This window comes from Scardinius erythrophthalmus (genome assembly GCF_964197995.2).
Source record: "Scardinius erythrophthalmus genome assembly, chromosome: 12".
Lineage (NCBI taxonomy): Eukaryota > Metazoa > Chordata > Actinopteri > Cypriniformes > Leuciscidae > Scardinius > Scardinius erythrophthalmus.
The window spans coordinates 2,207,412-2,222,571 of record NC_138232.1 but is presented as its reverse complement, the minus strand read 5'-3'; the positions used below and the strand labels follow the sequence as shown (position 1 = coordinate 2,222,571).

Sequence of the window (15,160 nt, the reverse complement as noted above, 5' to 3'; positions counted from 1 at the left end):
AGCATATGTCAATTACACACACAGGTAATGCATTCTGGGAAAAGATTGGAATCTGGCCTCTAAATGCTTCAGATTTATATACATTTAATTTGATTAAGCGTAAACAAACACACATGTCCTCCATAAGCACATTCCAGAGGAAAATTAAACACAGGATGAATGTGTTTGTGTCAGTGTCACCGAGTTTAAATGCATTAGCGTGTGTTTGTATGTGTCGAGGAGCGGCGGAGGAAATACCACTGGGAATGAAATGTGCTAATTGTTGCCTTTGTCCAGACGGCATTATTATTAAAATCCACCAGGATTGAACCAACAATATCGGCCGACTGAAAGACTTCTGACTTATTTTGACTGGCAACAGAGTGGCTTTAGATCTACTCGGACCAGGTATAATTGCACCGGGCTTTGTGCCGCATTAGGCCGGACTCTTCCATAAGCTCGCTGAAGAACAATGCAATTTAAACATCATGTAAGTTAATTCACTCTTTGTATTCTCCAATCCAATTAAGCATGCAGCGTTGCGATAATGAGGGATTTCGAGCTGCCTGCGCATTACATGCAACATTCAAATTAAATTCAAACTGACACTTCCAATAAAAGGAGAGGATGACGGACAAGCAGGAGTAATTGGTTTTCTGGGACAATGAAAATGAAAAGAAGGATAGAGAGTGAGAGAGAGAGAGAGAGAGAGAGAGAGAGAGAGAGAGAGAGAGAGAGAGAAACATGTTTTTGCCAGCAAATCACAGTGAACAAAAGACGTCAAGATGTGAAGTTAAAATGCAGAGATTTGTAAACACCATTGAGACACACGGAAAACATTCACACTGAAGTTGCTTTTAAATAAAGAGAGGAAATTATTCTCAAAGCTCTCGTCTGCCATTTACGCTCCTTTATAACGCGCAACAGATGGCTCCGGAAGTCAGAATCACATTCATTATTTTCCATAATATATAAACCTTTCAGACCTGCCATGAGCTCTGTGGTCATTCACTGATGATTTATGATTCTGTAGCCAAAAAAAATTAATAATTATAATAATATTATTTTTTTGGCCGTGCAACACTTTGAGGGTCTGCAAGATTTTTTCATGTTTTTGAAAGAGTCTCTTCTGCTCACCAAGGCTGTATTTATTTGATCAAAAATACAGTAAAAATTGTGAAATATTATTATGATTCAAATCATCTGTTTTCTATGTGAAAGTGTAATTTATTCCTGTGATCAAAGCTGAATGTTCAGCATCATTACTCCAGTCTTCAGTGTCACATGTTCCTTCAGAAATCACTCTAATATGAGGATTTGATGCTCAAGAAACATTTATGATTATTATCACTTTTGAAACCCTGATTTATTTTATTTTTCAGGATTCTTTGATGAATAGAAAGTTCAAAAGAACAGCATTTATTCATATGTTTACTGTCACTTTTGAGCAACTGAATGTGTTTATGCAGAATAAAAGTATTAATTTCTGACTTTAAACTTTTTAAATCTAGATTAAATCTTACAATCATTGATTACAAATCGATAGCCATCACTAATGCTTTACAATAAGCTAATGCAATGAACTAACGATAATTTTACAGCATGCATTAATCTCAGCTAATAGCAATTCCTGCATATATTTTTAACATTTCAAGGTGTATAAATTAATATTGCTTATTTTATGCAAGCATAAGTTAACTAAGAAGAACATGTTTATGATACATAATGCGTTAAGAAATGGGTTACACTTTATTTTAAGGTGTCATTGTTACAGTGTAATTATATATTTAAGTACTGAGTAATATTAAGCAACTACATGTACGTAGGATAGGATTAGGTTGAGGGTTAGTTGCATGCAATTGTGCATAATTTACTGTTACTACTATGGTAAGTACAAGTAACATACGTAACAAGGACACTGTAAAATAAAGTTTTACCAAGGAATGTTATTGTAAAGAGAAAATGCATGAGGAAGAATAAGTCGGCGCTGCATTCTACTGGTAAATAACGTGCAACTTCATGTCGGTCGCTCTGTGAAACGCCAGATCTTTGGAGGGAACGTTGATGTACCTTTGAGTGGTACTTCGCTTCCTCTTCCTGGGCGGAGCTTGAGGGGGAGGGCGTGGCTGACTGACTTCCTGGCGATGACGGGGAACCGTGAGTAAAGGAGCCTTGGCCAATCTGAGAGCTGAGCTGGGACAGGGCGCTCATGGGGTGGGGCAGTATCCGGGCAGATCTGTTTAGCATGGGGCTGTGGTGGGCACGGGGGTAATAACTGCCCGCTTGCCCCGCAAACGCCGGCATCTAGGGTGAGAGAAGAAGACCAGACTTTACTACGAGTAATTTTGAAAAGAAATAACCAATTGAGGCCGGTTCGCCTGTAGTCTTTTCTCTTCAACAGAGACCCTTTAAAAAGATATTCGCTTCTTCCCTCACCCTTTGAAGCAGACGTCTGATTATTGGTGTCTAGTTAAGGTTAAGGAAAGTTAATTCTATGATGACTACAAAACAAAGCTCTCATCAATGCATTAACCTAATTTAAGGAGGCGGTGTATATATACGACGCTATGCAAAATTGCAATGCAACTGAACCCTGGGGTTTTGAAAGTGTCCTTTCATAGTTTCAGCCTGACTTATATCATAAACAGATTAGAGAGTGATCTAGATAGATAAGCATCATTTACTGTAAGTCATCAACCGCACTTCTCTCAGCATGAATTTCAAAGCTACTTCAGAAAGCCACAACGCCATTGGTGCTCAACCCGGAAGAATCCCAAAGCAACCACATTAATGACTTGACACTTAAAAACAACAGTAAGAATTCACCACATAAGACATAAATCATATATGCACAAACAATTGAGTAAATAACCACATACACAGTAATGCATATACAACTACTGTATATACAGAAGAGCGAATCGTGGTCGAAATGCAATTCTCCATCTTGCAAATGTACATTAAAATTGTAATGTATTTTAGTGCATTTTGCACCTGGTTAAACCTGATTGTGGTTTATAAGATGCTGAAATACTGTGCAATGATGCAACTCTTTATTTCATATACATTAGTACATTTATACCATGCAAAAACAAAAAGATACAAATCCTCTTTTTCAAACCAGACATTGCTAAATTAAGTTAGTTAGTTAATTTGCTAAAAAACGCAACGGCTCTAATTTCCCTCAAATCCCAGAATCCTCTCAAACTGAGCATCTGTAACTCTTGTATTTTAATATTTCACCATGTTTCATTTCCGTGGCTGCTCTTCAAAAAGCATCTCATCAGGAGATGTGAGCGGATGTCGACGGCAGGACTGCGAACGGATGTATTCATTTACACATAAATGGGAATACTTAGCCAGCCGCGAATCAAAAAGAAAGAGAAATAGAGAAAGTTGATGAACTTGCATTTATTAGCTCCATGCAACATTCACGAGTTGAGCTGAATTAAACATCAACTGTGTGCTTTTAAAATGATTCATGAAGTCAGAGAGGTCTGGGCAGAGTAAACATTACCGTAACGGCTGTGATCTTAGCGAGGGCTTGTAATAGTGCTAATTAACCTCTCAAGACTTGCTAATAGATGAAATTTAAAATGAAAGAGCAAGAAAAATGCATGAAGTCCACAAACGCTGGGGGTGCGAGCAGCTCTCAGTTGAATTAGCCTGGAAATATACAGGACATCCTACTAAAGTGTCGGTACAAAAGCAGACCTGAAACAAAGGCTTTCCTCATTTAGACGTTTCAGATCTCGAATACTCAACAGCCCCTCCAAAAGCGGCCCAAACACAACCTCCAACCTCAAATCAAATTTCAGCAACACCATTAGTTCAATTTTCAAATGCAGCGAAATAGCTTTAATGTTGGGGGGAGAGAGAGAGAAAGAGAGAGAGAGAGAGAGAATCCATTAATTTTCCATTTTCCGTGGAGTTGCTCTTTAAGGGCTTTCACAAACCAAGAAGCATTGAAAAACCAATTAATCAAACATGAATGGCCTATCATAGCGACGGCAACCCCATTTCCATAGCAACCGCTGCCGGCCAAGAGCATCACCCTCTTCTTTAATCTGGGTGCACAACACAGAGAGAGAGAGAGAGAGAGAGAGAGAGAAAGAGAGAGAGAGAGAGAGAGAGAGAGAGAGAGAGAGAGAGAGAGAGAGAGAGAGAGAGAGAGAGAGAGAGAGAGAGAGAGAGAGAGAGAGAGAGAGCAATGGGCTCACTGTGTGAGAGAGAGAGAGAGAGAGAAAGAGGCTAATGGGCTCACTGAGCGAATTTTCATATTACGGCCCAATTCTGTGATTGGAACCTTTGTTGGGACAAAAGGTACCGGGACGACTCCGCAGTCAGCCGCGAAAACCACCAATCTATCATAGTCTATTCTCTCTCTCTCTCGCTCGCTGAATAATTTATGGTATTTGTTTCCAAAGCATCATTGCAGCGCCCTCGTCCCGTTTGAAATTCTGAATATCATTTCAATAGTGTTGACTCGAATTACTGGCCCATTTCTCTCTGAGAAAAGGCTGTGCAAAAAAAAAAAAAATAATACAATGAGAAAAATGCACACGATTAACTGTGTTTTATCTCTCTTTCTGTTTAGGGACCTGCCAAATACACAACCAGATGACATTCTCAGGAAAGCTCAACAAAATAACCATTTGCATAGATTAGAGCTGCACTATTCTGTATAAATTGCTATTTTTATTTATTTATTTTGCTTCAAACGTCCTCCCACAATTCTGAACCGACAACTAAACAAATTAACATGTCATTTACTAGAGGTTCTGACAAAATTGCTGCAGTCTATTTAAAATGTTTAATTACTCTGAGTAAAAATAGGATTGAGTGATTGATTCAATGACTCACTCATACATACTTCACTTGTTTCATTACTGAATGAATCAGCATTTTTTGAACGAATCTCTTGAATGATTGATTCAATGACTCACTCATAAATAATTCACTTGTTTCATTACTGAATGAATCAGCATTTTTTGAACGAATCTCTTGAATGATTGATTCAATGACTCACTCATACATACTTCACTTGATTCATTACTGAATGAATCAGCGTTTTTTTTTTTTTAACGAATCTCTTGAATGATTGATTCAATGACTCACTCATAAATACTTCACTTGTTTCATTACTGGACGAATCAGCGTTTTTTGAACGAATCTCTAGAATGAATGATTCAATGACGAATGCATTTTAACAGTCACTTGTCGCCACCTACTGGTGAAACGATTTAATGATACAATCATTTATTTGAAGCACCATGTTACTTTCAAAAGGTGATTTACTATATTTTAATCACTACCGTAGACATCAGTATTTACATCCGAACTATAACCTTTTATCCCAGTACTTCTGTTATAATTTGAATTATTGTAACATAGAATTAATGAATTACCTCAGTAAAAGTATTACCTTTAAAATAAAACTCATCAAAAATTAAGCATTTTTAATTTAGTTAATTGGTAACACTTTACAATAAAGTTCTGTTCATTAACATTAGTTAAATACATGTGTTTATATGAACTAACAATTCAGTTCACACCAAGAATGATAACTATAACGATTAATAAATCAGCGTTTGGTTTATACTTAGCGCTGCAGATTTGTTGTCTGTCGCTTTAAATGCTCGAGCTCTGAAAAGCAGGATTGATTCTGATTGGCTGTCAGAGTTTTAATTATTCATCAGCTGGAAAAATCTTTCTGAAAGTGATTTCGACTATCGTTTCTCTGTGCCGTTATAGTTGTGGTGTGGATCTATATCGTCATTGTTAAAGTTATCGTTCTTGGTGTGAACGGCCCTTAAAACATATATTAATCTTAGTTAGTGTTAATTAATATCAACTAATACATTGACTAGTATCTGTAAAGATTATTTAATGGACCCTTAGCTAACATGAACTATCAATGTTTGATAGTCAACAGTTGTGTTTTTTTACACTAACTAACTCCAACGAAGATACTATAGCACATGCATTAACTAATGTTAAATAACAGCTTTATTACAATAACAAATACACATAGATCAAACTCAGATCTGTAGAAAAGGATATATTAAAAAACATGCATGGAAAGAGATGTTTTCATCAATATTTACTGTACCGTTTCATCTCTTATTTTAACATTAGACTTTTATTATTTTCTACAGCCATTGCTCTCACATTTCACATTAAAATAAGCAATTCTAAGCGAACGAAATCGGCAAACGAGCGAGTGTTTTGTGAGAGCGTGGCCGGCCCTGTTATTCCAAACCACATTTGCTTTCAATTTATTTGGAGTCACGGTTATAATCAAAAGAATAAAGACGTGCACCTTCAGCAAACGACTTCTCTCTTTACTGTCAATTTAGACAAAGCAGTCGGCGTGAATTGTTAAACAAACAATATATTGTCTGCAGGCTGCTTACTGCACATTTAGATGACATATTGAATATTTGTTTGCAATGCTGCCTGTTTGCAGAGAGAGAGAGAGAGAGAGAGAGAGAGAGATTGATCAATAAGGGAGAGTGAAAGAGAAAACCGCTCTGCTCTCTCTAATAGTCATGTGTTCAGGCTATATAAAGCCGGCTGGATGGCTGTACAAACATCATGAAACAGACTCACAAAGGTTAGTGGTTGCCATAGGTACTGTATGCTAATTGCTATATAGTATAAACCTTGATGGGGGGGGATGGTGTCTGGTTACGGCTCAGACTGAGATATCATATTCATAGACGCGAATGATTTACAGTGCATTGCGTATGAATTACTAAGGCCTCTAAATGATCAACACTCGCACTCAATCTCCTCCAGTGCTTCTGTCTCTGATTGACAGTTTAGACTGTTTTAGCGAGGAAAGGTCTTTAAGTTTAATTATACTTCAGCTCGAGCTTCACGTGTCTTTATGATCTGAAATCTGCACTTATTTTTATCAAGTTAATGTAAGAATAACTGGACTGAAAAAACAATCACAGGTATCAAATATGATCGTCAGGCTTCTGAGGAAGCTTTATTTGTTCATCTGTCAATCATCATTGTATTGCATTGTTTTAAAACTACAGAGCTTTGGTCATAAACTAAGCATTTAAATATAATCTTACCAAGACATATTATTGGCAGATATTGAGTGCATTTTATTTAAGTATCTGCTATACTGTTATAAAAATCTCACTTATTTACATTGTTGATCTTACTTTTTGTCCATATGAATAAATTGAATATTTATGCTCTGAATATAATTGAGCTGTTTTTTTCCCCTCCATATTCTCACTATATCAGACTATAAGAGCCATAAAAGCCTAATGCATAAAATATGATACAAACAAATATGCTTTTTTGTCTTAGGGTTCAATAAAAGATTCCATAAAAATAAATAAAAAAAAAATAAAGGATTTTTATGACTATTATTATTTAATGTCAGGCTTAAGTTTTTCTCACTTTAGCGAAAAATTTTCTTGTTTTAAACCACGATTTTTTTTTTTTTTTTTATTTCTCTGGCAGCAACACTTAATATTTAATGTCACTGGAAAACAACACTGGAGAAAAAAAAAAAAAAACTGATTAAGAGAAAGTTTTTTTGCAACGGAAAGCATTTAAGACTCGTTCCACACCCTGACCACCAATTCACAGAACGTTCTGTTCATTCAGCGGAGAAACTTCATTTCCTGTTCCTCTGTTGTGTCTCGAGTTCTTTGAACTCGCTGTTCATCACAGCCAAATAACAACTGCCATCCAATAATGAGCTTCGCATTGAGCGTGTGCGATATCTGAACGCTATTGTCTGCGAATCCGACCTCAACCCAGGCCGAAGAGATGCTTGTAATGAATCTGAGGTCATATATCGACAAATGATATTCATAAGTATGCATACTCTTCTGCCATTGAATACAGTAGATCATCTGGATGCGTCATGTGTCCGAAAATGTAATGGGGTCCAGAAAGTTGTACAGTATTTTTTTACATGAATTATCATGCATTGACAGTATAACCACCTGACATAAATAACTACACCAGAATAATCATACTGTATATGTGTTGCTTCATGTGACAATTGTTCAGGCCACATGATAATTCAGATATATTAAGTTTCTGTGTTCAGAATAGACACTTCTGCAGTTTGCATGCGGATGGCCTACTTAATTTGCAGTACGCCACAAGAGCACACTGTATACTCTATCCCACAATGCAATGTGCTCAACTTGACCCCTCCATTCCTAATGCAACAAATAAATCCCAAGTAATTCCTGCAGTGTTGTTTTCGACTTTATTAGATTATGCAAAAATAGTAAATATTGCAATAGTGCATTCTGAATCTAGGCCATTGGTGCTCAACTAGTGGGTCACAACCCTAAAATGGGTCACAGGTCTGTTCTGACAGCGAGAGGAAAAAAGTGCAAAATGCAACTAACCAAAATAGACACTTGGTTGTTAACGCTAAAGATAAAACTTAAAATATTTTCGAATTTCACGTTTTTATTTGTGCAATTCACTAGCAATCTCTGTGTGAAAATGGTTTCTACACCCAATTATTTGCATTTCACCGTGGGACCGTATTGTTGTTATATATAGTTGTTAATGCCCAAAGATCATGCGTCCAGTCAAACTTAAAATATTTTAAAATTTCATGTTTTATTTGTGAAATTCACTAGCAATCTCTGAGTCAAAATGGTCTCTACATATTTTTTTTAATGCATTTCACCATGGGACCGTATTGTAAGTGATTCTGGTGCCCAGTGTAAAACGAGTCTGACAGTGAGAGAAAAAAAGTGCAAAATGCAACTAACCAAAATAGACACTTGGTTGTTAACGCCAAAGATAAAACTTCAAATATTTTCGAATTTCACGTTTTTATTTGTGCAATTCACTAGCAATCTCTGTGTGAAAATGGTTTCTACACCCATTTTTTTTTATGCATTGCATTTCACCGTTGTTTTATATATATATATATATATATATATATATATATATTGTTAATGCCAAAAATCATGCGTCCAGTCAAACTTAAAATATTGTAAAATTTCACCGTTTTATTTGTGAAATTCACTAGCAATCTCTGTGTGAAAATGGTTTCTACACCCATTTTTTTTAATGCATTGGGACTGAATTGTAGTTATATATTGTTAATGCCAAAAATCATGCGTCCAGTCAAACTTAATATATTGTAAAATTTCACCGTTTTATTTGTGAAATTCACTAGCAATCTCTGTGTGAAAATGGTTTCTACACCCATTTTTTTTAATGCATTGCATTTCACCGTGGGACTGTATTGTAGTTATATATTGTTAATGCCAAAGATCATGCGTCCAGTCAAACTTAAAATATTTAAAAATTTCATGTTTTATCTGTGAAATTCACTAGCAATCTCCATGTGCGCAACACCAATGCATTTGTTGCTTTTTAACAATACACTTTTTTAATGCATTGCATTTCACTGCAGAACCGTACTGTAAGTGATTCTGTGCTGTATTCAGTTCAGTGTTGTTCAGTATTGTAAGTGATTCTGTGCTGTATTCAGTTCAGTGTTGTTCAGTATTGTAAGTGATTCTGTGTTGTATTCAGTTCAGTGTTGTTCAGTATTGTAAGTGATTCTGTGCTGTATTCAGTTCAGTTTTGTTCAGTATTGTAAGTGATTCTGTGTTGTATTCAGTTCAGTGTTGTTCAGTATTGTAAGTGATTCTGTGCTGTATTCAGTTCAGTTTTGTTCAGTATTGTAAGTGATTCTGTGCTGTATTCAGTTCAGTTTTGTTCAGTATTGTAAGTGATTCTGTGTTGTATTCAGTTCAGTGTTGTTCAGTATTGTAAGTGATTCTGTGCTGTATTCAGTTCAGTTTTGTTCAGTATTGTAAGTGATTCTGTGCTGTATTCAGTTCAGTGTTGTTCAGTATTGTAAGTGATTCTGTGCTGTATTCAGTACAGTGTTGTTCAGTATTGTAAGTGATTCTGTGCTGTATTCAGTTCAGTTTTGTTCAGTATTGTAAGTGATTCTGTGTTGTATTCAGTACAGTGTTGTTCAGTATTGTAAGTGATTCTGTGCTGTATTCAGTTCAGTTTTGTTCAGTATTGTAAGTGATTCTGTGTTGTATTCAGTTCAGTGTTGTTCAGTATTGTAAGTGATTCTGTGCTGTATTCAGTTCAGTTTTGTTCAGTATTGTAAGTGATTCTGTGTTGTATTCAGTTCAGTGTTGTTCAGTATTGTAAGTGATTCTGTGTTGTATTCAGTACAGTGTTGTTCAGTATTGTAAGTGATTCTGTGTTGTATTCAGTTCAGTGTTGTTCAGTATTGTAAGTGATTCTGTGTTGTATTCAGTACAGTGTTGTTCAGTATTGTAAGTGATTCTGTGTTGTATTCAGTTCAGTTTTGTTCAGTATTGTAAGTGATTCTGTGTTGTATTCAGTTCAGTGTTGTTCAGTATTGTAAGTGATTCTGTTGTATTCAGTTCAGTGTTGTTCAGTATTGTAAGTGATTCTGTGTTGTATTCAGTACAGTGTTGTTCAGTATTGTAAGTGATTCTGTTGTATTCAGTTCAGTGTTGTTCAGTATTGTAAGTGATTCTGTGTTGTATTCAGTACAGTGTTGTTCAGTATTGTAAGTGATTCTGTGTTGTATTCAGTTCAGTGTTGTTCAGTATTGTAAGTGATTCTGTGTTGTATTCAGTTCAGTGTTGTTCAGTATTGTAAGTGATTCTGTGTTGTATTCAGTTCAGTGTTGTTCAGTATTGTAAGTGATTCTGTGTTGTATTCAGTTCAGTGTTGTTCAGTATTGTAAGTGATTCTGTGTTGTATTCAGTACAGTGTTGTTCAGTATTGTAAGTGATTCTGTGTTGTATTCAGTTCAGTGTTGTTCAGTATTGTAAGTGATTCTGTGTTGTATTCAGTTCAGTGTTGTTCAGTATTGTAAGTGATTCTGTTGTATTCAGTTCAGTGTTGTTCAGTATTGTAAGTGATTCTGTGTTGTATTCAGTTCAGTGTTGTTCAGTATTGTAAGTGATTCTGTGTTGTATTCAGTTCAGTGTTGTTCAGTATTGTAAGTGATTCTGTGTTGTATTCAGTTCAGTGTTGTTCAGTATTGTAAGTGATTCTGTGTTGTATTCAGTTCAGTGTTGTTCAGTATTGTAAGTGATTCTGTGTTGTATTCAGTTCAGTGTTGTTCAGTATTGTAAGTGATTCAGTGCTGTATTCAGTTCAGTTTTGTTCAGTATTGTAAGTGATTCTGTGTTGTATTCAGTTCAGTGTTGTTCAGTATTGTAAGTGATTCTGTGCTGTATTCAGTTCAGTTTTGTTCAGTATTGTAAGTGATTCTGTGCTGTATTCAGTTCAGTTTTGTTCAGTATTGTAAGTGATTCTGTGTTGTATTCAGTTCAGTGTTGTTCAGTATTGTAAGTGATTCTGTGCTGTATTCAGTTCAGTTTTGTTCAGTATTGTAAGTGATTCTGTGCTGTATTCAGTTCAGTGTTGTTCAGTATTGTAAGTGATTCTGTGCTGTATTCAGTACAGTGTTGTTCAGTATTGTAAGTGATTCTGTGTTGTATTCAGTTCAGTGTTGTTCAGTATTGTAAGTGATTCTGTGCTGTATTCAGTACAGTGTTGTTCAGTATTGTAAGTGATTCTGTGCTGTATTCAGTTCAGTGTTGTTCAGTATTGTAAGTGATTCTGTGCTGTATTCAGTACAGTGTTGTTCAGTACTGTAAGTGATTCTGTGCTGTATTCAGTTCAGTGTTGTTCAGTATTGTAAGTGATTCTGTGTTGTATTCAGTACAGTGTTGTTCAGTATTGTAAGTGATTCTGTGCTGTATTCAGTTCAGTTTTGTTCAGTATTGTAAGTGATTCTGTGTTGTATTCAGTTCAGTGTTGTTCAGTATTGTAAGTGATTCTGTGCTGTATTCAGTTCAGTTTTGTTCAGTATTGTAAGTGATTCTGTGTTGTATTCAGTACAGTGTTGTTCAGTATTGTAAGTGATTCTGTGTTGTATTCAGTACAGTGTTGTTCAGTATTGTAAGTGATTCTGTGTTGTATTCAGTTCAGTGTTGTTCAGTATTGTAAGTGATTCTGTGTTGTATTCAGTACAGTGTTGTTCAGTATTGTAAGTGATTCTGTGTTGTATTCAGTTCAGTTTTGTTCAGTATTGTAAGTGATTCTGTGTTGTATTCAGTTCAGTGTTGTTCAGTATTGTAAGTGATTCTGTTGTATTCAGTTCAGTGTTGTTCAGTATTGTAAGTGATTCTGTGTTGTATTCAGTACAGTGTTGTTCAGTATTGTAAGTGATTCTGTTGTATTCAGTTCAGTGTTGTTCAGTATTGTAAGTGATTCTGTGTTGTATTCAGTACAGTGTTGTTCAGTATTGTAAGTGATTCTGTGTTGTATTCAGTTCAGTGTTGTTCAGTATTGTAAGTGATTCTGTGTTGTATTCAGTTCAGTGTTGTTCAGTATTGTAAGTGATTCTGTGTTGTATTCAGTTCAGTGTTGTTCAGTATTGTAAGTGATTCTGTGTTGTATTCAGTTCAGTGTTGTTCAGTATTGTAAGTGATTCTGTGTTGTATTCAGTACAGTGTTGTTCAGTATTGTAAGTGATTCTGTGTTGTATTCAGTTCAGTGTTGTTCAGTATTGTAAGTGATTCTGTGTTGTATTCAGTTCAGTGTTGTTCAGTATTGTAAGTGATTCTGTTGTATTCAGTTCAGTGTTGTTCAGTATTGTAAGTGATTCTGTGTTGTATTCAGTTCAGTGTTGTTCAGTATTGTAAGTGATTCTGTGTTGTATTCAGTACAGTGTTGTTCAGTATTGTAAGTGATTCTGTGTTGTATTCAGTACAGTGTTGTTCAGTATTGTAAGTGATTCTGTTGTATTCAGTTCAGTGTTGTTCAGTATTGTAAGTGATTCTGTGTTGTATTCAGTACAGTGTTGTTCAGTATTGTAAGTGATTCTGTGTTGTATTCAGTTCAGTGTTGTTCAGTATTGTAAGTGATTCTGTTGTATTCAGTTCAGTGTTGTTCAGTATTGTAAGTGATTCTGTGTTGTATTCAGTACAGTGTTGTTCAGTATTGTAAGTGATTCTGTTGTATTCAGTTCAGTGTTGTTCAGTATTGTAAGTGATTCTGTGTTGTATTCAGTTCAGTGTTGTTCAGTATTGTAAGTGATTCTGTGTTGTATTCAGTTCAGTGTTGTTCAGTATTGTAAGTGATTCTGTGTTGTATTCAGTTCAGTGTTGTTCAGTATTGTAAGTGATTCTGTGTTGTATTCAGTTCAGTGTTGTTCAGTATTGTAAGTGATTCTGTGTTGTATTCAGTTCAGTGTTGTTCAGTATTGTAAGTGATTCTGTGTTGTATTCAGTACAGTGTTGTTCAGTATTGTAAGTGATTCTGTGCTGTATTCAGTACAGTTTTGTTCAGTATTGTAAGTGATTCTGTGTTGTATTCAGTACAGTGTTGTTCAGTATTGTAAGTGATTCTGTGCTGTATTCAGTACAGTGTTGTTCAGTATTGTAAGTGATTCTGATGCCCAGTGTAAAACGAGTCCCGAAGCACAAGGCATGATGGGTAAGCGATCTCTCTCGCCCGCTGCCTCTGATTGAAGACATCTTGTTGGGAGTGATGGCTCACTCCACGCAGGTTCACAGTTGCTATTGTAAAATCACAGAGCGGTTAATTGAAACAAATGACTATAATAATAGAACATTATCCCGGCAGGCTCGCGGCCATGGCAGCTTTAATTAGCCGAGCGCCGGAGACGGATCTCTCGTGCTGGAGCCGTAAACACGCGGGCGGGGGGAATCTCATCGAGATCTGCCCTCACCGCGACTCCTCGTTCGCCTCGAGGGCAGAACATGAAACCCAGCACATCTCGTCCTCTGAATCTCTCGCCCGATGCCCGTGGGGGTCATTTACAACAACGCTCCGGGTGCTAATAAGGCGGCCAATTTATAAATCAAGCGCTGGTTAAATCTGTAAGCAAACGCAACCTGTCCTCCCCGAAGACGTGCGAGTTTCATCTCTGAGAGCCCGTGGAAATGAAAGACGGTTACAAAGCGCTGGTCTTTGAACTCCGAGCTGAAGTAAAACCTCAACGCACCACATCACAGAGCGGCTCCATTCACAACACACACTCACACACAGATCACAGATCAGCACGGGCTTTCCATGCCTCATTCATCAGCACTGTTATCAGCTTTACCTCAGAGATCTCACACAACCTGCTTTCACAATGCATTACAGCTCTGTGCTCTATACTACTGACTGCTATTGGTCGAAACTTAAAATATTTCCAAATTTCATGTTATATTTGTGAAATTCACTAGCAATCTCCGTGTGACCCAACACCAATGCATTTTTTTGAAGAACTCAAAGAACTACAAATATTTCAAAAGTTTGGGTTTTCATTTTGTTTTTTGTCTTTTATGCTCACCAAGATCAAAAATACAGTAAAAAATGTGAAATATTATTACAATTCAAAATAGCTGTTTTCCATGTGAATATATTGTAAAATTTAATTTATATCCTGTGATCAAAGCTGAATTTTCAGCATCATTACTCCAGTCTTCAGTGTCACATGATCCTTCAGAAATCACTCTAATATGATGATCTGATGATCAAGAAACACTGTGATAACTTTTTTCTTCAGGATTCTTGAGAACAGCATTTAATTGAAATAGAATTGTCTATTTCAGAATTACACGAAAACTAAAATTTTGCAGACAAGCTGATATGATTTTATGCAAACATTCTGGCAACCTCAGAGATGATAAACACTCACTGTTAAGCACATAAAATCCATCAATAAGTCAAAATTCCTATGAAAATAAAACCTGTTTAGCAAGACGTGTGTAAAAACACAATAACTGATCCTTACAATTGTTCTCCTAGTGAATAAATGCAAACGATGCTTGTTTTAACGGTTGACAATCAGTCACATAAGCTGATAGAATTGAAGTGTTGTCCGAGGGTTTCCAGTACAAACGTCCCGCATCTCTGAATGAACTGAAAACCACAGAAATCCAATTCAGTTTTCACAAGGTCTTAATGTTAGGAGGAGGAGGAGAATGGAGGCAACAATTGAAATAATTTGATTGGGCCTTTATTTCATGGCTGGGACAGTTTTATTGCATCATATTCTAATTCAATTAACTGGGATGTAAATCTGAGGGGAGCGGCGAGAAGCGTTTCGCCTCTAAAAGACTAGCAGGGTCTTTCTACGTGTTCATTA

At 36.2% G+C, this 15,160-nt stretch overlaps 1 protein-coding gene across 6 annotated transcripts in view; it reads right to left on the bottom strand.

Annotated features, from left to right (window-relative positions):
- Positions 1-15,160, bottom strand: part of tox2 (TOX high mobility group box family member 2) — a 140,065-nt gene that overhangs the window by 26,451 nt on the left and 98,454 nt on the right. For 4 of the 6 annotated variants that reach the window (XM_081380894.1, XM_081380895.1, XM_081380896.1 and 1 more), the window contains one exon: positions 2,050-2,283. The exons of the other annotated variants lie outside the window; for them this stretch is intronic. In XM_081380894.1, coding sequence (XP_081237020.1) covers positions 2,050-2,283 — 234 coding nt within the window. The remainder of the gene's footprint in view (positions 1-2,049; positions 2,284-15,160) is intronic. 6 annotated transcript variants of the gene reach the window in all.